Source organism: Anguilla rostrata, chromosome 2, assembly GCF_018555375.3.
Source record: "Anguilla rostrata isolate EN2019 chromosome 2, ASM1855537v3, whole genome shotgun sequence".
NCBI lineage: Eukaryota > Metazoa > Chordata > Actinopteri > Anguilliformes > Anguillidae > Anguilla > Anguilla rostrata.
This window is the reverse complement of record NC_057934.1, coordinates 4484800-4505724: the sequence shown is the minus strand read 5'-3', so window position 1 is coordinate 4505724 and position 20925 is coordinate 4484800. Positions and strand designations below refer to the sequence as shown.

Below are 20925 nucleotides of genomic sequence, written 5' to 3'. Positions count from 1 at the left end.
CGAACCAGACAAGGAAGACAGGACGGAAAGAGACGATTTTTTACCGAATGCCCCTACCCCCCCTTTTCAATATGGCTGTCGTATCTGCTGTCTCCTGTACCGCTCCGATTGGAGATTGACTCGACTCTCTCTTCCTTATTGCCTCTTACTTTTGTCGCTGTCGTCGAGACTTTTGAAAACAAATCAAATTTGCTTCTATTCATCTTTCCCCTTCTCCGTTTTTTTTGCTCCAACCTTCATCAAGCATCGCACTGGGCCTTTTTTTGCCCCTAAACAACCAGCTTCCAATACTCCCAGTCAATCAACAATTTCCAATGGTTTGAATACACTTTTCGCTTTTCATTTTCTTTTTAATGAACAATGTGTGAAAACTGCGCTGAGCTGGTGGAGGTATTAAATGAAAGTAAGTAAACCATCAATATTTTCGTTACCCAGATTTCTCATCCGCGGCGGTGTAGCATTACCATTGCTAGCTGGCTAACATTGTCGCTATTTTTTTATTTTCTACTTTTGCAGTTTCTGCTTTTACCACTAGTCAGCTGCTGGTAGGCCGTAGAGAAACAGAAATTTGGCTGCATGCAAATGTGGCTTGCTCCTAGCTGCTACAATAAGGCCCCGCTGTTGGTTTCAGAACTAGACAGCTATTTAGCTTGAGTTTGCTCATTGAATTGACCCCTGTTAGCTAGCGCTGTCACCAACATCTAGCGCTAGCTGGGTGACTAGTAACCTCTCTATATTCGACAGACCACTAGGCACTAGCTGGGTTTGTTGAAATGTGCCTTGGTCTTGAATATTGCATCAGGTGCACAACTAGCTGTGAAAGTTTGGAATGCCTGATGGCAAGCCTGGTTAGCTAGCTACCGCAGTTGCTAACTGACATAATTTCGTGTATTTTTTAAGGCAGAGATTTCGGAAGTAACTTAGTTTAGTTGTGTAGCTGGCTACCTCGCTAGCAACAGTGCATGGTATTTAGCAAGTTAGTTGTGTAGCAAGTGAGCTAAATATAGCTAACGCAAATAAAGCACACTAGCTAGCCACATGTAGAAAGTTGAATGCATAACGTTGATTAACTGGCCAGCTCCTAGCAAATTAGTTATGATAACGACAGCTGCACAAAAATTCACATCTTTTTTTCCATTTGCCTCGTAGAACGTTTACAGTTTGTCTTGCTTGCAGGCGATTTGCAGTTTCTATCTTGCTTGCTAGCTAGCTAATGAACTTGACGATGTTGTTAGCTACAGTTACTAGCAATTTATTAGATAGTTAGCTAAACTTTGTTGCTAACCTTTGTCAGTGTCCAGTTCTAGTTCGCGAGCGAACTCACTAGCAAACATAAACTGATTGCGAGCCTAAGTTATGTTTGGTAGCCAGCTGAACTAACGTTCGATGGTTAACCAGCAAAGTTGTATGCTGGTTGATTTTTAATTCGTGTTAACTCAACTCGCTGTCTCTTGCAGTGGATTGCCATGAGTTCATAATAATATCAGGAGATAGCTTGCTAATAATAATATACGCGATGTTTTTGGAGATGCATTTAATAATTGGTGTACGTCCGTTTAATTTGAAAGAGCTCTGCAGGGTTTAGCTAGGAAGTTGGATTTAACTTTCATATCTTGCTGTAACATGCATCGTTATTTTGCCAATATGTGTTTTTTTTTCTTTAAAAAAAAACCTTCTGTAGTGACATTGGATTGTATATATTCTAGTGCAAGAGGTCCTGACAGCAGGGCCTGTGGCCTGCGTGCATGCAACATGTCATTTATAATTGCCAATTCACAGGCTGCTAACTACAAACTTAGCTAAGTTGCACAAACAGGTTCTGCATTTAAATATAAATCTCATCAGGTAGACCATGCATGTGACGTCAAATCTAGCTGATCGCGGAGATGATGTGCCTACAAATGCATAGCTTGCATCTCAGGATTCTTATTTTCAAATAACGTGTCATTTCTTCAGGCTAGCAAGTCGGATGGCCATACGAAAACGCCTAATGTTGGCTAGCATGCTAGCTCCTTGCGAACAATGATCTTTGAAACACAGCGAGCGAGCAAGCTAACGATAGATATCTTAAACCCGTCTGACCTGAAACAGAGGGCAGCCATCTTATTGTTATTCATCATGCAATTACGGGACGTTAGCTACTGAATGTATTTTTAAGTGGGCAAAGAAGTTTGGGTAATTTGGTTATGGTACAGCTAGCTGAGAATGGACATAATCAGTCGTTCTTGGATAACGTGGGTAGCAAGCTAGGTGGTTGGTGCTAACTAGCTAGAATGGTGTTAAGTATCTTGGCTAAGGCTAGCCACGTAGTGTTTTCAATAACGGAACCGAATTTGTTAACAAGACGGGAAAAATGACCTATTTTAAAGCAGATTAATTCTCCTGTACAGTCCGTCGCGCCAGTCGAAGGATTTTTTGCTGATACATTGTCAAACTTGAAGTATGTTGCCAAAGTGTTCTACCAGGATTTCTAAAATGGCTTCTTTTGAGAAGACTTTTGTTTAGTCTGTTGTGAACAGCTGTCAGAGTTGAATTTGGTAATAAAGCTGTTTTCCCTCTGGCTAAATCTAAAACTGTAAATCTTGTTGCTTTGCCTCTGTGTTTTTTATTTAGTAACCCGTGGTGCTGGTCACATTCGTTCATAGACTAATTATCTTCAAACATATTTCACCAAAATTATCTTATTAGTTTATCTTTTTTATATTTATGCTCTTCGGGTTCATTCACATTGACTTAGTGAGACCTGGTTATCGGCCAGGCACCATTAATGGTACCAGGAATTGTTTGTTATTAGTGTGGAAGCTTGGTGAACCTGATGTTACTCAATGGTGTTTTCATCAAAATAACTTTACTTTGTGTCTTTGTTTAACATATGTCTCTATATGTCAAATGAAAAGGCATCCACTTCAGACTTAATCATTAAATATATAGTTTGGATGTATGCTTGAATAATTAAAGTATTGCACATCAGCTGGCACTTCAGTAGGACTGTTGCCGAACAGTAGGCTAAAACACATTGAAGAGCAGCGATCTGAAGTCCAGGAATTGGTGTGGGTACTCAACAGAGGCCTGTGATTTTATGAACTGGCTTTGACCTTGGACACATTCTCGAAATGAAGATCTGCTTTGCTTTGGTGGACTTTGATTACTTTCGATGGGGGTGCTTTCGGTGGTGTTGTGAAACGGCTGATTGGGTTAATGATGTGCAGGGTCTCTGGGCCTTCTTTGAAAGTGTCGCGGTCGTCTTCTGCTTGCTGGGTACTGTGCAGATGTCATTTCCAATGCTGTCCATCCCTTTGTCCTCTGTTTGGTCTCCTTATCAAGTTCATCACCCTCCCCCCCCCCTCTGTTGTGGTGATAAAGCTAAAGGCTTGGCGATACTGTTGCCAGCAGTTTGGTTTTTATTACACAGACGAGTTGGTTTGGACCTTCTGTTGAGTGAACTTCTCACTGGGGTTCTATTTATTACTTTGTTTCACACAGTGTTTTCATGTAAGATTTATGCTCCTGATTTAGAGGCATGAACTCACTATTCCCCCAGAGGGCTCAAAAACACAGCCGTGTGTGTGTGTGTGTGCACGCGCACGTGTGAATGTGAGTGTGTGTGCCTATATGTGTATGTGTGTGAGTGTGTGAGAGAGTGTTAGAGTGCGTGTGTGTGTGTGTGAGCATGCTAACCTGCTAGCGTGTGTGCGTATTGTGTGTGTGTGTGGAGGTGTTAGAGTGCGTGTGTGTGTGTGTGAGCATGCTAACCTGCTAGCGTGTGTGTGCCTGTATTTGTGTGTGTGTGAGTGTGTGAGAGAGTGTTAGAGTGCGTGTGTGTGTGTGTGTGTGAACATGCTAACCTGCTAGCGTGTGTGTGCCTGTGTGTGTGTGTGTGTGTGCATGTGCCTGTATGTGTGTGTGTGTTAGTGAGAGAGGCAGCAGGGAAAGGAGGAGAGGCTTTATGCAGAAGGAAAAGTATTGATTGCAGTTTTTATGAGCCCCTTTGGGAAGAGGGTCGTAAGGTTCCAGAGCGGCCTGTTGTTGGCCAGGGCTTTACGCAGGTGGGCAGCACATATAACAGCCTGGGATGCTGTGTGATGGCTGCCATTCTGATTATATTGATCTGCAACGTTTGACCAGCAAATAGAAAACGAGCAGTGCCATTTCTCTCAGTCAAGGTGTGCGGTCTGATTTTACTGCAGAGGTCATTATGTGGGTTATTGGTGTATCGATCCCCAGATTCGTTAATCGCCACCGATTTCCCCATGAATTAGGCTATTGTCAGAGTGAAGTCAGGCCCTCGTTATGGGTGGAGTCACCGTTTTAAACGTGAATATGAGCGTCGCCAGTTTTCAGTGTAGCTAACCCCTGTGCTAACAGCTGAGCAGCTGTGCCAACCCCTGCTCTGAGCTGCGCAGGCGATGCGCCGGAGCTCGCCAGCACACGCGCAGCCGACGCAGACGAACTGCGGCTGGCACGCATGCGGAGGGGGGCCTCTGATGCGCAGTGAGGCGGGCGGTGCCCCCGCCCAGGGCTGAGCAGGACACAAATTTCTCTAAATAAATTCTGATCCCCGATGAGGACTGTTTGCACCAATCAGTGAAGCCACAAACCGCTGTAGCCTCATGGAAACGCGCTTCCACTGTGACTCGAGTCATTTACCGCTGGACATGGGCTCTACTTCCTCAGGCCCCTCTTCAGGCCGCTGCGATGACTGTGCGTAGAGTGACGTCGCCTGAGAAGGCCGGGTTAGCGCATTCTGGGTTGCAGAATGTAGCATTCCTTCCTTTCTTCCTTCCGTGCCCAGCGGTTGTTTTATCTGGCGTTGGAAAAAGAAACCGTGGCGTTCCGGGGAAGTCAGTGCTGGCGTCTGAACCGCCCGCTGTCTGTGTGACTCTGAGCGCGCTGTAAGACTGGACAGCCCCGGACGACGGTAATCCCCCGAAAGGAGGCGAGACGAGAAAGGGGACAGTCTGGGCCAGGGTAACCCCTGGGTCTGCCAAATGTGTGCTTTAGCTGACTTGACCTTTGACCCCCCCCCCCCCAATCTGCTGGCCCTGCGTGTATTTGGGTCTGTGAGGGGAACGTCCCTGCCCCTGCCCCCTAAGCGCTCTGCTCTGTCCCAGTTTGGACGGCAGACGTGTCCACTCTCTCTCTCTCTCTCTGCCCGTCCCACTTGGCGTGGGGTTGGGGCTTCCGTCGCCAGGGAAACAAACTCCGGCGCCATACGGGGTCGTGGTGGAAGCCGGGGGGGGGGGGCGCGTTTGTACAGCTGTTTAATATCTGAGGCAGTTCGGCTGACCCTCTTACCAAATTAAAATGCTTGCGCTCACTGACACGCACACGCACACACACACACACACACACACACACACACACACAAAAATAATAATCTGTTCCACACAGTAGGTTTTGCAGCATTATTAGAGATGGAGGGAACTGGGATAATAATGAGGACCAGAGATCCTGCCGCTCTAATTAAATAAAGCACACACAGCCCTTCTGCGCCTCTTAACTTTTCCATTTTCATACGGGTCTGCGTCTGCCTGAAGCACAGCTGCTTTGGCTGCTTCGGCTGCTTCGGCTGCTTCAGCTTCCGCTAAAAAACCTGCCGCCTGGACGCCGCTCCAGTCTGTCGCGCACGGCGGCGTCGGTTGACCCGGCGGGCTCTGTGAGGTACTGAACCGGCAGACGCGTTGCTAGGACAACAGATCACATGAACCCCCCCCCCCGTGACCATGTGGCCCGTCAGTCCGGATTGAGGCCTTCTTTTGTGGAGAAAACGGGCCTTTTTTCACAAAGATGTCCTCTTTTTGTCCCCCTCGCCCCTTCCGTTGTTTTAAACAACATGGACGCGCGCGCTTCCCCTTGAAAGTGGCCTTTAAAGACAGTTTAACGGATCGCGCGTTTGTTTTCTGTGACTGACGTGAATGGCTGCTGCTGCGGACTCTGTCCTCCGTGTTCTGGTTTTGCGCTCTTTACAGTGAGTGCATTATTGGTCCTGGGATAGCCCTGCTGTGTCCTTACTGCACTCCGTAACACTGCTTTAACAGTCAGGAACAGGGCCAGTATGCTGTGTGTTTGAACCCTGGGTGGCCCCCCACAAGGTCACGGTAACCTTGGGCGAGGCACAGAAACGGAATCGCTCGGGTCGTGAACCGGCTGTCCGAGAGGACAACGTGTGAAATGTCCGCCAAGCACTTTGCCGACCCCGGTGTGTCACCCTGAGCAGGTAAATAACGCAGGTAATGCCATCGATTAATCAGCGTGTCGGGCTAACGGCTAACGGAATCCTGTATGTTTGTAATTACGCGCGCCCCTCTCGTCGGTTTTGGTACTTGGCGTCCTGTTCAGGTGGCCGTATCGGGGGAAGTGGCCGTGGCTGTAATCAAACAAAGCGCTTCAGTGTGAGAAATGACCGTTAACAGTCAGGCGCTCTTTGCTTGGGTTTTTTTTTTTCTTCTTCTTTTTTTGGTAATTGTTTGAGCAGTCAAGCGTGTACAGGGGTCACTCGGCTTGTCGAAAGCCGTCCGTCGAGGCGCTCGATAGGGCCGGGGGAAAGCACTCTGGCTGCTTCGAGTGCCTGGAGCTTCTTCGTTTACTGTTTTTTTTTTTTTTCCAGTCTTTCGAAAGCACATAATCACCGTGGTTACAGCGTGAAGGCGGGGTATCTCGCTAAGCGTCTTGCTGAAGTCCTTGCACAGAGAAAGGGGGGAAAAGTGCACCTGAAGGCCCTTGAGAAGCCCTTGAGTTTCGCAGTGGGGAATATTGCAGCAACGTCCGTTGATTCTGACTGACGTGTCGTTGTTGGTGCTAAGCAACAAACCTGGGCAGCCATGTTTAGTCAAGTGTGTGTAGCCTTGATTTAAATATGGCCCTTGGGGCCTGTAGTACTGCTGGCTTTGTTTTCTAACTGATGGTTAATTTATTGATTAGTGGCCACTGATTGGCCAGAGATTGGCCAACTGTCCCTGATTGGAAGGGAATAACCTGGTTCCGTTGGTGCTGCCGTTTCCCTGACGACGGTTCAGTCCACAACGGGTTGTTGTGGCTTTGCCGAGGGGGAGGAGCTAGGCCAGGGCAGCCATTGGACGCTAGGTGAAGTGCACCCTGGGAGTGCGAGTCCTCTTGGCTGCATCCACTGCTGTCGTAGCATACACGATTTCCCAGATCACCTATCATGTGGCTGTCGTACAGTGTTGATAACATTGTTGAATGAAAACATTAAAATATGCGATCTCCCCAAGGATAATGTCCTCAGGCTTGCAGCAGAAGGCCACGGAGCTCCATTTTGACCTCATTTGGTTGGGCTCTGATCTGAGCCAGTGTGTTTCTTTGCATGTGAGATGTTTAAAATCTCACTGGAATGAAGGTATGGAGTGATTTAACGTACTGGTATGCGTTATGAAGGCTTATGGGTTTTGTAAGTGGTAGGTCTGTATCCTATTTAAAGGGGATGAAGGTCGATGCGTTCTGCGGCTGTGACAGCGTGTTTGTGTTGAAGGGCGCGTGCGCGCGTGTGAAACGTAAACATTTTCTCTCCTCAGTATCGGATGCCGACAGCACTGATGGCCTACAGCTGAAGAAGGAGCATGCCCTCAGAGTTTTCAGCTACATCAGCTCATGGACCCAAAGGTCAGTCTCTCTCTCTCTCTCTCTCTCTCTCTCTCTCTCTCTCTCTCTCTCTCTCTCTCTCCCTCTCCCTCTCTCTCTCCCTCTCTCTCTCTCTCTCCCTCTCTCTCTCTGTATCCCCCTCTCTGTGTCTCCCCCCTCTCTTTCTCTGTCCCCCCTCTGTCTGTATCTCCCCCTCCTCCTCTCCTTGTTTTTCTGCCACATCAGTACATATTGCGTTATGGCATGTTTTTGTCACATGCTCTACACACAGTGTTGCACAATGTTGGTGAAGAACAGGGGTCTCCAGTCCTGGTCCTGGAGAGCCACAGAGTCTGCTGCTCTTACTGTTAACTGTCCTCTTGACCTCGTTTCTCTGGTCTGGTTGGGTTAAAAACAGCTCCTCCGCACCAGGACTTCAGTAGATTATGCACATTCACTGGTTCTGGCCATAATTATAGTTGTCAGACTGTACACAGATTTATAATCCTTCCATTTAATTTCTACCTGCCCCCTGACTTTTTTTTTGTTGGTAGAGGGGATTGGATGACACTAGTTCTGTTTTACAGAAATGTGTTATGCAGTACAAAACTACATTTCTCCCATCATGCAATGTGCACAACAGCACAGGAAATACAAAATTCACAGTGTCTGCAGAGCAGATTATGGACGAGCTGCACGGGTTCACCAACATGAATCTGTCTGTTATCTGTACTGCGTTGAGTGTATTTGTAGTTTTGTATTTGGACAGCTTTGAGTGTATTTGTAGTTTTGTATCTGTACGGTGTTGAGTGTATTTGTAGTTTTGTATCTGCACTGAATTGAGTGTATTTGTAGTTTTGTATCTGTTCTGCGTTGAGTGTATTTGTAGTTTTGTATCTGCGCTGCATTGAGTGTATTTGTAGTTCTTGGCGGGCATGCGTCTGAAACGCTGTTGTCTTTCTCTCCCGCCTGCAGGCAGTGTCTATGCTGCTTTAAGGAGTATAAGCACCTGGAGGTGTTTAACCAGCTGGTGTACGCCCTCATTAACCTGGTCATCAGCCAGGTGCAGTGCCTGCGTGAGCGCCTGTTCCGGGGGCGGGGCGGGGAGGCGGAGTGGGCGGGGCCGGGCCCCAGGCCGCCGCCCCCCGGCGAGGATGAGCCGCTCAACGTGGAGAGGGACTCCGCCGAGGAGGACGGGGGCGGGGAGGCCGGCGGCTCGCGGCTGGACCAGAACCAGAACCAGAACCAGGGCCACCGCGGCGGGAAGCCGGAGCAGGGCGGCGGCGTTCCCGCCGGTTCGGAGATGCCAGAGCCCTTCGGATCCTGGAGCACCGAGGACCGGGAGAAGCTCCTGCTCTGCGCCGCCAAGATATTCCAGATCCAGTTCCCCCTGTACACGGCCTACAAACACAACACACACCCCACCATAGAGGTACGACCCGTGTGTGTGTGTGTGTGTGTGTGTGTTGTGGTGTCGTCTGCTGTGTGTGTCGTCGTGCGCGTGTGTGTGTGTGTGTGTATGTGCGCGCGCTTGTGTGTGTCTGTCCCCGCTTGTGTGTGCGCGCGTGTGTGTCTGTGAGCACTTGTGTGAGAGGGTGCTTATGCCAGGAATGCATGTGACAGGTCCATATCGCTGCGTGCGTGTCTGTGTGCACGTGCTAGTGTGCGCATGCATGTGCGTGTGTGTGTGTGCGTGTCTGTGGCGTTGTGTGCTGCTAGTGCGTGCTGCTGTGCGCTGTTGCATGTCTGTGCTGTAGAGGGTGCTCCTGGTAGGAGTGCGTGTGGCAGCTCCACAGCGCTGCTGAACTCACGCTCATCGTTTCCACTCTGGCTTTTGTTCCCCTCGAGCGTTGCGGCCGCTCTGAAAAAGGAGCGGTCCAAAAATAGCCCGTCCGGTCAGAGCGGCCTCCTCCCCTCCCCCCCGGCCACGCTGCGTTTTAATTGGCTGGGGGACGGCCCGACAGGCAGCGGTACGGTGCACTGGTGCTGTTTAAAGGCGAGGTTAATATGGGGGGGGGTGGGGGGCGTTATTGATAAACGCCGCATGGCGCGCTGACCTCGCCTGCACCCGCCGCTCCGGCCGGGGCTGTGCCCGCGCGTCAGACGCACCGCCGTCTCCTAGGTGACAGCTGTCCGCTTCACGCCGTGTTCCCGAGGGCGACACTGTGGTCCCCCCCCCCGCCCCCCCCTTTCTCTCTCTCACTCCTTCCTCATCTCTCTCGTCTCTCGCGCTCTTTTTCTCTCTCTTTCTCTATCCCCCCATCTCTCCTCTTTCTTCTCCTACTCTCTCTCTAGTCTCTCACGCTCTTATTTCTCTTCTCTCTCTCTCTCTCTATCCCCCCATCTCTCCCTCTCTTTTCTCTCTCGCTACTTCCTCATCTCTCTAGTCTCTCGCGCTCTTTTTTCTCTTCTCTCTTTCTCTCTCTATCCCCCCCCCCCCCCCGCTCAGAACCCGTTCTCCTGCGTGAACTCGTTCCACCGCAGTCTGTTCTTTTATCTCGATCTTTTGTTTGCAAAAAAAAAAAAAAAAGAATATTGCAGAGCTGCTTTTGCTCAATAACTGCGTCTGGAACCCGGTCGAATTCCTCCTGATAATCTCACGGTCCCACAGTCCAGGAAGGGCCGACTCATGGTCTGTTTGGGGGGGGTGGAGGTTGGAGGGTGGAGGGTGAGGGGGGGGACAAGACGGGCAGCCTTGGCGGGGTTTTTTTTTTTTACCCGTCTGGCACATGGTGTCCCAGATGACGATGAGCCTGTTCTCGGCCTTGAGTTCTTCTCTCTCTCTTCTCTCGCTCCGCGACCACTGTGGTCATCGGAAAGAGAGTGAGAGTGCAGAGAGGAGGAAAGGGGAGGGGAGAGGAGAGAGAGAGAGGAGGAGAGAGAGGAGAGAGAGAGGTCTTTAGTCATGTGAGCATCAGTGCTCATGGCCAGACAGTAGGCAGAAGGGTGGTGAGTTGGCGTGCTCTGGCTGGTGTTTTTGTGCACAGTGTGTAACGAGAGTGACCTGCAGGCAGGAGTGCTTCCTCACTTGCCATTTCTAGCCCCCCCCTCCCCCCCCCAACCAACCCAAAAAAAAAACATTTGTGAGGATAGAAGCACAGGAGGAGTGTTTGGAGGTCAAAGGTCCTGTGCTGCATCCCTTTTGAGCTCCTCCCTTCACTTGCATAGCACGTCATCTTTAAAGCTTTCTGGCTCCTTAGTGATGTCATGGTGATGTTGTAGTGATGTCGTAATGATGTCACAGTGATGTCACATTTGTCATTCCTTTTTTTTTTTTTTTGCCCCCTCAGGACATTTCAGCCCAAGAAAGCAATATCCTTGGATCCTTCTGCGATATGAACGTAAGTGCAACACATACGTGTTCGCATGCTTTACCACCACGTTGCTTTACCTCGAAAATAAGTACGGGGTTTTTTTTTTTTGTATGTTTTATTTAGACCTTGCATTGAGAGAGATGGTGTTTGGGTGTGCAGTGCTTCTGTGTGGACATTCTTTCATCTCTCCTTTTTATAGGTTTTATAGCACCTGTATTTTATCTAGGTTTGGCTTGTAGCGTCTTTGCACCCTTTCAGACCGGGGCCAAAAACAGTGCCGTAAAAATGTGTTTGTGAATTTCACCTCTCACATAAGCCGTGTTTCCATAAACGTATTTTGATGCACATTTTGCTATTTATGGAAACGGCAGAATGCCCAAAAAGTACCTCAAATTCGCAAAAGTTTTTGCGCTCGCTTGAGGTGGTTTTTGCCTTTTGCGAAAAAGAGTTAATGCGCAAAATGAGAAATGGAAACGGTTTTTTTCGAATAAGTTCTGACGTAGCGAACATTTAAGTCACATGACTGATCAGCTGTTTCCGTTGTCTGCGTCTTCCCGGATTTCCTGAAGACCTCTCTCCATTTTTCGCTATAGTTTATCACTCTAGCATACTACAGCGAAATTACCCCACGCTGGGCCCTGACCAGTATTACACAGACAAAAGCCCTTTACTGACCCTCTTTCCAGGTTCGGGATAAACCAGCTGAAGCACAGAGGGCAGACCTGGAAAAATCTTTGTGAAAAGCAAATCGTTACTGCCATGCGTAACGTAGCCTATACCGCCAACTTCTGACGTAACTACGCTTTGCGTAGCCTGGTTCATTCGCTCCAAACCAGTTAATGGAAACACTCGCATTTTTTTTTTTCTTTCTTGCGATATTTCAAAAGTTCGCTTAAAATTCGCTTGACAATTTAACGGAAACATGGCTATAGCTGGAAGTATGCAAATAAATACTTGGCCCAGTCGAGCGTGTCTTCCAATATGCCTGCATTGAGCCCACAGTAAACAGATTATTTGAAAGTATTTAAAGCAACAGCTAACATTCTCTTAAAAGCAATAACGATTTGCTTTTCACAAAGATTTTTCCAGGTCTGCCCTCTGTTGCTTCAGCCTGGTTTTATCCAGAACCTGGGAAAGATGGGTCACGTAAAGGGGCTTTTTTGTCTGTGTAATACTGGTCAGGGCCCAGCGCGGGGTAATTTCGCTGTAGTATGCATGTTTTCTGAGATTAGTGTGGACATGATTGATTTCCATCTTCCCCCCCGACGACCCATTTGAAGAGTAACCCGAGAGCTTGTGTACACAGTAAACTGAGACACTGCCCCTCGCACGTTAAACTGTTTCCTGTAAATGTTGTGAAGCTAAAGGTTTCAGCCAGATGTCCTTTTGACACCAGCAGGGCTTGAACATGTCAACAGATGTGATGGCGAATGATAAATGATCTCTTCTCCTGATGAGTCAGCGATTTGGGTTGTTTTTTTGGTTTTTTTTGGGCAGAGATTGTATACGTTGTGCAGGTGTATATATTTTTAAGATTACTTTTACATTATTAAGCTGCACACCCTGAAATTTTGTTTGTAGCACTGGTGTTTTTTGGAGCTCTTTGGGTGTTGCACCAGTGGAGCAGTGGAAATGCCCCTGCCAGGGTTCGAACCCGTGACCCCGGCACCCGGACCTGCATTCACTGAATCTCTAGCAGTAGCAGTGTTGATCATGGATCAAGTTTCTTCCATGAATATCGCTGGCATTATCCATTATGAGCGAAAAACGTGGCACTGATCCTAGATTAGCGCCCCTACCGTGAGATTCTTTATGAATACAGGCCCAGGTTCCCCATGTTCATATCCTAACCTTATATATTATGAGTGAAGAGGCAGTACTGATCCTAGATCAGCCCTCCTACGTTGGGATGCTTTATGAATACAGGCCCAGGTTTCTTATGTTCATATCCTAACCTTATATATTATGACTGAAGAGGCAGTACTGATCCTAGATCAGCCCTCCTACATTGGGATGCTTTATGAATACAGGCCCAGGTTTCTTCTGTTCATATCCTAACCTTATATATTATGACTGAAGAGGCAGTACTGATCCTAGATCAGCCCTCCTACGTTGGGATGCTTTATGAATACAGGCCCAGGTTTCTTCTGTTCATATCCTAACCTTATATATTATGAGTGAAGAGGCAGTACTGATCCTAGATCAGCCCTCCTACGTCGGGATGCTTTATGAATACAGGCCCAGAGCTCTCGCCGTTACGGCACGCCGGGCGCCGTTCTTTTGAGCTTTTTTTGACCTCACTTCCTGTTTCCTGCGCGCTCGACAGGACGTGGAGGTCCCGCTGCACCTGCTGCGCTACGTGTGCCTGTTCTGCGGGAAGCACGGCCTGTCCCTCATGAAGGACTGCTTCGAGTTCGGCACGCCGGAGTCCCTGCCCTTCCCCATCGCCCACGCCTTCATCACCATCGTCTCCAACGTGAGCGCCCCGCCCCCGCGGCTGCACCCCCTCCCCCCTCCTCCTCCTCCTCCGTACCTCTGTACCCCCCCCCACCCCATCCCTCTGTTTTACGCCCCTGTTTGTTCTCTCCACAGATCAGAATATGGCTGCACATCCCTGCCGTAATGCAGCACATCATACCCTTCAGAACTTATGTAATCAGGTAAGAGCTGCAGCCCCAGATCGCGCACGCTGACCCATTTTCGTGATCCCCCGCACAGCGCGCTCTTGAGCATTTTAACGATTCCACAGACCGTCTTATAACTGTTTTAACTCTCATAGGTGCTACACGAGCTGAACGATTCTCCCGCTCCACACGCTCTTGATTCCCAGCAGCTAAATGGTTCCCAAGCCCGTGTGTTTATTGTATTAGCTCTTGGTATTACAGGTACAGGTTTTAGCGGTAAACGGCCAGCTCAGATAGGCTGAACGAGTTCTTCCTGTCATTTTTTGTATTCTTAAACGTTGTTGCGTAACCAGAGCCATCTGTGTGATTCTGAGTGTAACTCGGGTGCCGTGGTAACGGGGGGGACTTGTCTGCGCAGTGCGTTTAATAAGTCTGAGAGAGGCTCGTCCTTAGCGTGTTCTGCGCGTTTAATGTAGCGTGTGATAAACGCACGGAGGCCGTGCAGCCGGAACTCGATGAATCGCGGCAGCAGCAGCAGCAGCGGCAGGCTGGCCCCCGTGCGCATGCTCCCGCGCCGAGCGTGTTGCTAGGAAGAGCATCCGTAACCACGGCAACTGTCGCCGGGCAGCATGCTCCGTCTCCTCACATGACCTTGGTGGGGCGAGATGGGGTGGGGTGGGGGGGGGGGATGATGGCACGGGGGGAAGCAGGCAGTGGTGCGCTCCGCGGGTCACGTGACCGGCAGAGCAGGATTTAGCGGTGCTTTGGCCGCTCGCGAACGGCAGAAGCGGATCCTGCGGATGGTTACCGCTCGCGGAAAAAAAACCGCCATTACCAACGCTAATTTCCTCTGGGTCTTTTTTTTTTTTGCGGTATTCTGGGATTGCGTGCTGCCGCGCGTAACGAGTCTCATGTTGCTTGTGCCAGTTTTACCCCCCTCCCTGTAAAATTTCGCTCATTTTTTGAGTTTCCATAACCAGCCCTGCCGAAATTTTGCGTGTAAAGAGGCCGTGTGGCCGCTTGTTAAAATGTATTCCCTTCCTCTCGTGAGTTTACGAGGCTGCGAGCCGAGCCGTGTGAGTTTACGAGCTGAGATTTGCGTATAGAGTGCGGGCTTTTTACACCTTTCAAGTTTAGGCTGTTTGCGCAGTCTCGCCCTTATAAGCATGTGATTAAGATTCCCACAGAGGATCGTTCATCCGCTAGACAACACCACTGCACGTTAGCGTTTTCCCCCCTGCGTTTCACTGTTGGTAACCGTTCACATCTTCAGCAGTGCTGTACCCCTGCAGATGTACAAGTACGTACGCGTGTGTGTGTGTGTGCGTGTGTGCGTTTGTGTGTCCGTGCAAGCGTGCGTGTGTGTGTGCATGCAAGCGAGGGTGCGTGCGTATGTGTGTGTGTGTGCGTGTGTGTGTGTGTGTGTCTGTCCAGGCGTGTGCATGTGTGCATGCGTCTGTGCGTACGTGCATGTGTGTGTCCGCGCATACGTGTGCGTGCATCGCAAGAAGCTAACCGCGTCCGCGCGCTCCCTCCCCCCCTCGCAGGTACCTGTGCAAGCTGTCAGACCAGGAGCTGCGCCAGAGCGCGGCGCGGAACATGGCGGACCTGATGTGGAGCACGGTGAAGGAGCCGCTGGACAGCGCGCTCTGCTTCGACAAGGAGAGCCTGGACCTCGCCTTCAAGTACTTCATGTCCCCGACGCTCACCATGCGGCTGGCCGGCCTCAGCCAGATCACGGTGAGCTCCTCCGTCCAGCAGGGGGCGCTGCGGTCTAGCGCTTAGAGTACTGGGCTCGAAACTGTTGAGGTTGCAGGTTCAATTCCAGGGTGCTGTGATATTTGAGCCAGGTACTCGACCTGAATTGCTTCAGTAAATATCTAGCTGTATAAATGGATTATCAGGGGGATGGGGGGGGTTATTTTTGTAAAATTCTCTGGATTTGACTGTCTGCAAAAAGCCTAAATGTAATTAAAATTGATGCAATGTACAGGATGTAAGCTCTTGATGGAGGTGCTGTTCTTATTGTCAGTGATCTTCGCGGTGTTGTTGCCACGGGGACTGTGCGTGTGCGACTCTATCCGTTGTGAAAGTGTCTATTTCCAGACGGTGTTAGTTGCTTAATTGCCTGTGAAGTCTCGCTTTCCTCACCCGTCAGTGATGTGCGCAGAATCAATAAGACCTCTTCTCTTTTTTTTCCCCCAGAATCAGCTGCACACGTTTAACGATGTGTGTAATAACGAGTCTCTGGTCTCTGACACTGAAACGTGAGTGGCAGCCCGCCTTCCTCTCCAACTCCCCCCCCCCAAATCATTTTGATAAACGGCCGCGGTAAAGTGCGGTGGTCGATATTTTCTTTTTTGTGAGAGAGCGCGCGTGCGTGCGCGCGTGTGTGTGTCTTCGCAGGTCGATAGCGAAGGAGCTGGCGGACTGGCTCATCAACAACAACGTGGTGGAGCACATCTTCGGCCCCAACCTGCACATCGAGGTGAGCTGTGGGGAGAAGGAGGAGTAAACGCCTCGCTCGCTAACATGCCGGCCTTTCGGTCACGTAGACCCTCACCGGGTGGTTGGGACAGTGAGCGACGAGGGACAAAATGTTCAAAATTTGGGGAGAAAAAAAAAAAGGATTGGATGGGGGGGGTTGCATGCTGTTGAGAATAAAGACAGTAAATTCAGTAAATGAGTAATGAGTTGAAGGAAATGATGAGGTGTAATAAATGCTGTCCACCGCTTGGAAAATGGAGGAATTGATTATGCAGGTTTTTTTCCGCTTGGAAGCCCAGTAACTCATTTTGTGTTGGCTGGTTTCAGATCATAAAACAGTGCCAAGTCATCCTCAACTTTCTGGCGGCGGAGGGGCGGCTGAGCACGCAGCACGTGGACTGCATCTGGGCGGCGGCGCAGGTATGCTAACGTGCTATCGTGCTAACGTGCTAACGTCACCCCCCGGAGGGCCCGGGCTCGTGAGGCAGGCTGCCGAAACGGCCAGATGGTCCCGTCACGCAGGGGCAAGTCGCCACACTCTCTCTGCGCGTTTTGTGCTAATTGCTGATGGCATTCTGAACCGGGAGGCTTGCTGGAAGCGTTCCTCTTCACGCTCTACCTCATGCCAACGGCAGATTATTTTTGTGTCTCGAAGACAAAAGTTTGTGGGGGGGGTGTTTTTGTAAGAGTAAATTAATCTGCTTTTTTTTCATGTTTTGTGGATGTCTAACTTGAGCATCCAGTTTTCAGTTTTCCACCAGATTCACTGTGCAACACTTATGATCTTGGAAAGGAGGGATTGATTGAGTGCTGATCTAGGATCAGTTGTCTCTTTTAGCTCATAGAAGGTAGGGGTTGGATACAGACATGGGGAAACCTGATCTGAGGTCAGCGCTCCTTTTCGAAGTCGCACCCTGAACACCGGGTCCCCGGTTTCACGGTAGGAATCGGAGCCCTGCGGTGGCTCGTCTGCGTTTGTTTAATTAACCAAACGTTTGTTTTTGTTTTTTTTTTTGCCCCCGTGACCCTTCGTCGCGCAGCTGAAGCACTGCAGTCGCTACATCCACGATCTGTTCCCGTCGCTCATCAAGAACCTGGACCCCGTTCCCCTCCGGCACGTGCTCAACCTGGTGTCCGGCCTGCACCCCAGCGCCCACACCGAGCAGGTACGCGCACCACCTTCCGGAATGTTCCGTCTTTCCCCTTAGCCGTTCCATTGCTGCCGTTATTGTTCACAGGCGATAAGAGTGATTAGGAAGTCATTGGTTGTGAACTTTGATTTTTTTTTGAAAGTTTTCATTGCCATCACGGACTGGAAGTTGGTTGAGTGTGTGATTTTAGTTTTGTTTTTGGTGAAAGCCTAGCAATAGTTTTGTTACCTTCTCATCTTTTCATGCCAATTTTGAAATGCAGAGATTACCTTGAGCTTATATTGCGTGAGCTTCAGCTTTGTATCCTCCAAAGAGCCCGTTGTTCGCAGAAAGGCCGCCATTTCAGAAGTCTGTGTGTGTTTGCATGACCGTAGAGTCTGAGAGCTTTCTCTCAGTGATGTTGGGGGGATTCTCAATCAGGGGGTGTGCTCAGTCGGGGCTCCGCGGCGGTGCTCAGTCTCACCTGCCTGTTTGTGCCCCCCCCCCCCGGTCCCGCTGGGGTTTTTCCAGACGCTGTACCTGGCCTCCATGCTGATCAAAGCGCTCTGGAACAACGCTCTGGCCGCCAAGGCCCAGCTCTCCAAGCAGAGCTCCTTCGCCTCCCTGCTCAACACCAACCTCCCCATGGGCAACAAGAAGGGTGAGTGGGCGTGACCCGGGGGAGGGGGAGGGGCCGGGAGGGTGCGTCCCAGGTGTAGTATTGTCGTAGAACTACATTACCCACATGCCCCAGGTGCCCTTACTTTAGGGCAGAGGTGTAAAACCGAATCCCAAGGGGGCCGCAGTGTCTGTGGGTTTTTGTGGTTTCCTTTCAATCAGCTGCCAATTAGGGCTTTGAGAACAAGATGTGTGGATTCTTTAGCCAATCGATGACTTCGGTGAACCACTTGTGCCAAGAACATCCCAAAATCCAGCAGACACTGCGGCCCTGTAGGACTGTGCTTCAGGGAGTCTGTGTGACACCGTGTGACCTCTGCCCGGCTGTCTCAGGTTCCCCGGCCGCCAGTCCTGAGAGCAGCGACAACAGCGACACGCACCACAGCGGCGGGAGCGACATCGAGATGGACGAGCAGATCATGAGCGGCGGGAAGCGGGGCCAGCAGCGGCTCTCCGACACGGAGGTAGGCTAACGGAGGCGTTGCTAGAAGGCGAGCCGGCGACGCTAACAGAGCTCGCGCTAGACCGGGCTGTAACGCTAACGAAGCAAGCGCTAATGCTAACGGCTGTGCCCCTAACTGGGCTAATGCTAAAGGAAGCACCGCTAATGGTAACGGCTGTGCCCCTAACCGGGCTAACGCTAACTGAAGCACCAGTAACCGGGGTAATGCTAACGGAAGTGACCCTAACCGGGCTGTCATTGAAAGATAAATGTAGAACTAACACACAGTTAAAGTGATATGAATGGTTTAAAAAATGTGTGTATTTTTTTGTTTTCCCGCCGAGCAGGAGTCGATGCAGGGCAGCTCGGACGAGACGGCGAACAGCGGGGAGGAGGGGAGCAGCGGGCCGGGGAGCAGCAGCGGCCGCAGCGAGGGCTCCAGCAACGAGGCGGGGTCCAGCCGGGCCAGCCAATCGGCCGGCAGCCCCGGCAGCGAGCTGCACTCGGACGACATGGCCGACAGCGAGGCCCTGAAGGAGGAGGAGGAGGAGGACGACGACGACGAAGAGGAGGACGACGATGAGGAGGAGGAGGAAGAGGAGGAGGCGGGAGCAGCGGGAGCGGGAGGAGGAGGAGGGGGCGGGGGAGGGGGGGTGGCGGTGGCTTCGGCCGGAGCCGCTGGGGGAGGGGGAGGGGGTGGGGGGGGCAGCTCGCAGAAGGAGCGCAGGGACCCGGCGGAGATCAGGAAGAGGAAGGCCGGGGAGTCCCAGCCGCAGGGGGGGCTGTGTTTGGGGGACCCGCAGGGGTCCGGGGAGAGGCCGGGGGCCGGCGGGGGCGGGGCCGGGGTCAAAGGCATCCCCTTCACCCCCGAGGCGGCGGCGGCGTCCATGATGGCGGCCTCGTCGGCGGCGGCGGAGACCCGCATGAGGATGCTGGACGCCTGCTCCTCGTCCCGCCCCGAGGGGCCGGACCACGACATGCAGGCGGAGATGGGCCCCGCCCACATGCCCCCCGGCCCCCAGGACCCCCCCTGCCTGCCCCGCTCCGGGGACTTCCTGGGCGAGGCCATGGGCAGCGAGCTCTTCAACTGCAGGCGCTTCATCGGACCCCAGCACCATCACCACCACCATCATCATCACCACCACCACCACCACCACGAGGGGTACGTCTGTCTCTGCGCCCTCCACACAGTGTTTATCATCCGGCCTATACGCCACATCAAACAGCCCCCCCCCCCCCCCGCAGGACAAATGTCAGATTTGGAATGCCAAACGCGTGCGTTTGAAACTCATTTTCCCATCATCCCCCGCAGGCACATGGTGGAGGACATGCTGAGCGCGGACGACGTCAGCTGCAGCAGCTCCCAGGTCAGCGCCAAGTCGGAGAAGAACATGGCCGACTTCGACGGGGAGGAGTCGGGCTGCGAGGAGGAGCTGGTGCAGATCAACTCCCACGCCGAGCTCACGTCCCACCTGCAGCAGCACCTGCCCAACCTGGCCTCCATCTACCACGAGCATCTGGCGCAAGGCAAGCGAGGCCCCGCCCGCCGCCCTCTCGCCTCACCGGCCCCTCGCCGTCTCATTGGCCCGCTTCAGGTCTTTTCCCCGTTTCTATTGGTCGGGATCTGCCCGTCGGTCCCGCGTGCCAGCGCGCTAAACGCCTGCGTCTGCGATTGAGAGGTTGGAAGCGGGGGCTTCCGATTGGCGGGAAGTCCGCAGAGCCGAGACCATCTGGTGGCCTTTGAGCTGTGGGAGTTTGTTTATGCCCGAGGGAAGTCCGCAGCTGACGGCTTCCTTTGCTGAGTAAGAGCAGAATTATTTCCTCCTCGTTCCCTGCGTGTCTGGGAGGGCAGATTGGTCGTTTAGACGCACAGACTGCTTCTCGGTCCTTTTGGCTGCGTTCCCCAGCATCCAGCGACTGCGCCGGGTCAGAATTCCCACATGGGGTGCGGGTGACTCGGGTCTGGAGTTGAGCCAGAGGCGGGGTTAGCCTGACGCTTGGTACGGCACGGAGGAGATTACAGACTTTGAGCAGAGCTCCCTTTTTTTATGACTGCAGGTGATCAGGGGAAGCGTGGTGTGATGGTGTCCTGCTCCAGTGTTCTGTGGTCCAGTGCACTGAGCCTTTGTCTTTCTGTCCTCCCTCGCCCCCCCCCCCCTCCCCCCACAGGTCCCGCGGTCCACAAACACCAGTACTCGGGCCACGCCGTCACCGACATCAACCTGGACAACGTGTGCAAGAAGGGCAGCACCCTGCTGTGGGACCTGGTGCAGGACGAGGACGCGGTGAGGACCCCCCCCCTCCCTTACAGAACACCGGCCGAGTCCAGAGACCCCCCCTCCCCCCCCATTCCAAACCTGCTGCCCCTGAGAGAAGGGGTCTGGCACGCGCGGTCCGTTCAAGGGCAGCCTTCAAAGCCGCAGGAGAGAGGCCCTCGTCACCGATTTAATTATTCATAACGAGCAAATTCACTCATTTTAATGGACTGTCGCTTCATCCTTTATCTTTTTCTTTTCTTTTTTTTTGTAGTCGTTGATTAATCTGAAGATGAGTAACTTCACGGGTAATAATAGCCCAGCGGTACTTCTGGGTCTTTGTGGTGTTCTGGATTCGGTAGTGCCGGGCTGTGTGTGTGTAGCACTTTGTTTGCTGTTGAAACCACCAGAAGAACG

At 51.6% G+C, this 20925-nt stretch overlaps 1 protein-coding gene across 1 annotated transcript in view; it reads left to right on the top strand.

Moving 5' to 3' along the window:
- Nucleotides 1–20925, top strand: part of usp34 (ubiquitin specific peptidase 34) — a 55801-nt gene continuing 34876 nt past the window's right edge. The window contains exons 1-16 of the mRNA XM_064325165.1: nucleotides 1–403; nucleotides 7533–7620; nucleotides 8554–9010; nucleotides 10869–10919; nucleotides 13219–13368; nucleotides 13485–13552; nucleotides 15064–15256; nucleotides 15722–15783; nucleotides 15923–16004; nucleotides 16331–16423; nucleotides 17044–17169; nucleotides 17665–17794; nucleotides 18145–18275; nucleotides 18601–19415; nucleotides 19566–19780; nucleotides 20423–20538. Of these exons, the coding sequence (XP_064181235.1) occupies nucleotides 361–403; nucleotides 7533–7620; nucleotides 8554–9010; nucleotides 10869–10919; nucleotides 13219–13368; nucleotides 13485–13552; nucleotides 15064–15256; nucleotides 15722–15783; nucleotides 15923–16004; nucleotides 16331–16423; nucleotides 17044–17169; nucleotides 17665–17794; nucleotides 18145–18275; nucleotides 18601–19415; nucleotides 19566–19780; nucleotides 20423–20538 (2820 nt within the window). The 5' untranslated portion in view covers nucleotides 1–360. The remainder of the gene's footprint in view (nucleotides 404–7532; nucleotides 7621–8553; nucleotides 9011–10868; nucleotides 10920–13218; nucleotides 13369–13484; nucleotides 13553–15063; nucleotides 15257–15721; nucleotides 15784–15922; nucleotides 16005–16330; nucleotides 16424–17043; nucleotides 17170–17664; nucleotides 17795–18144; nucleotides 18276–18600; nucleotides 19416–19565; nucleotides 19781–20422; nucleotides 20539–20925) is intronic.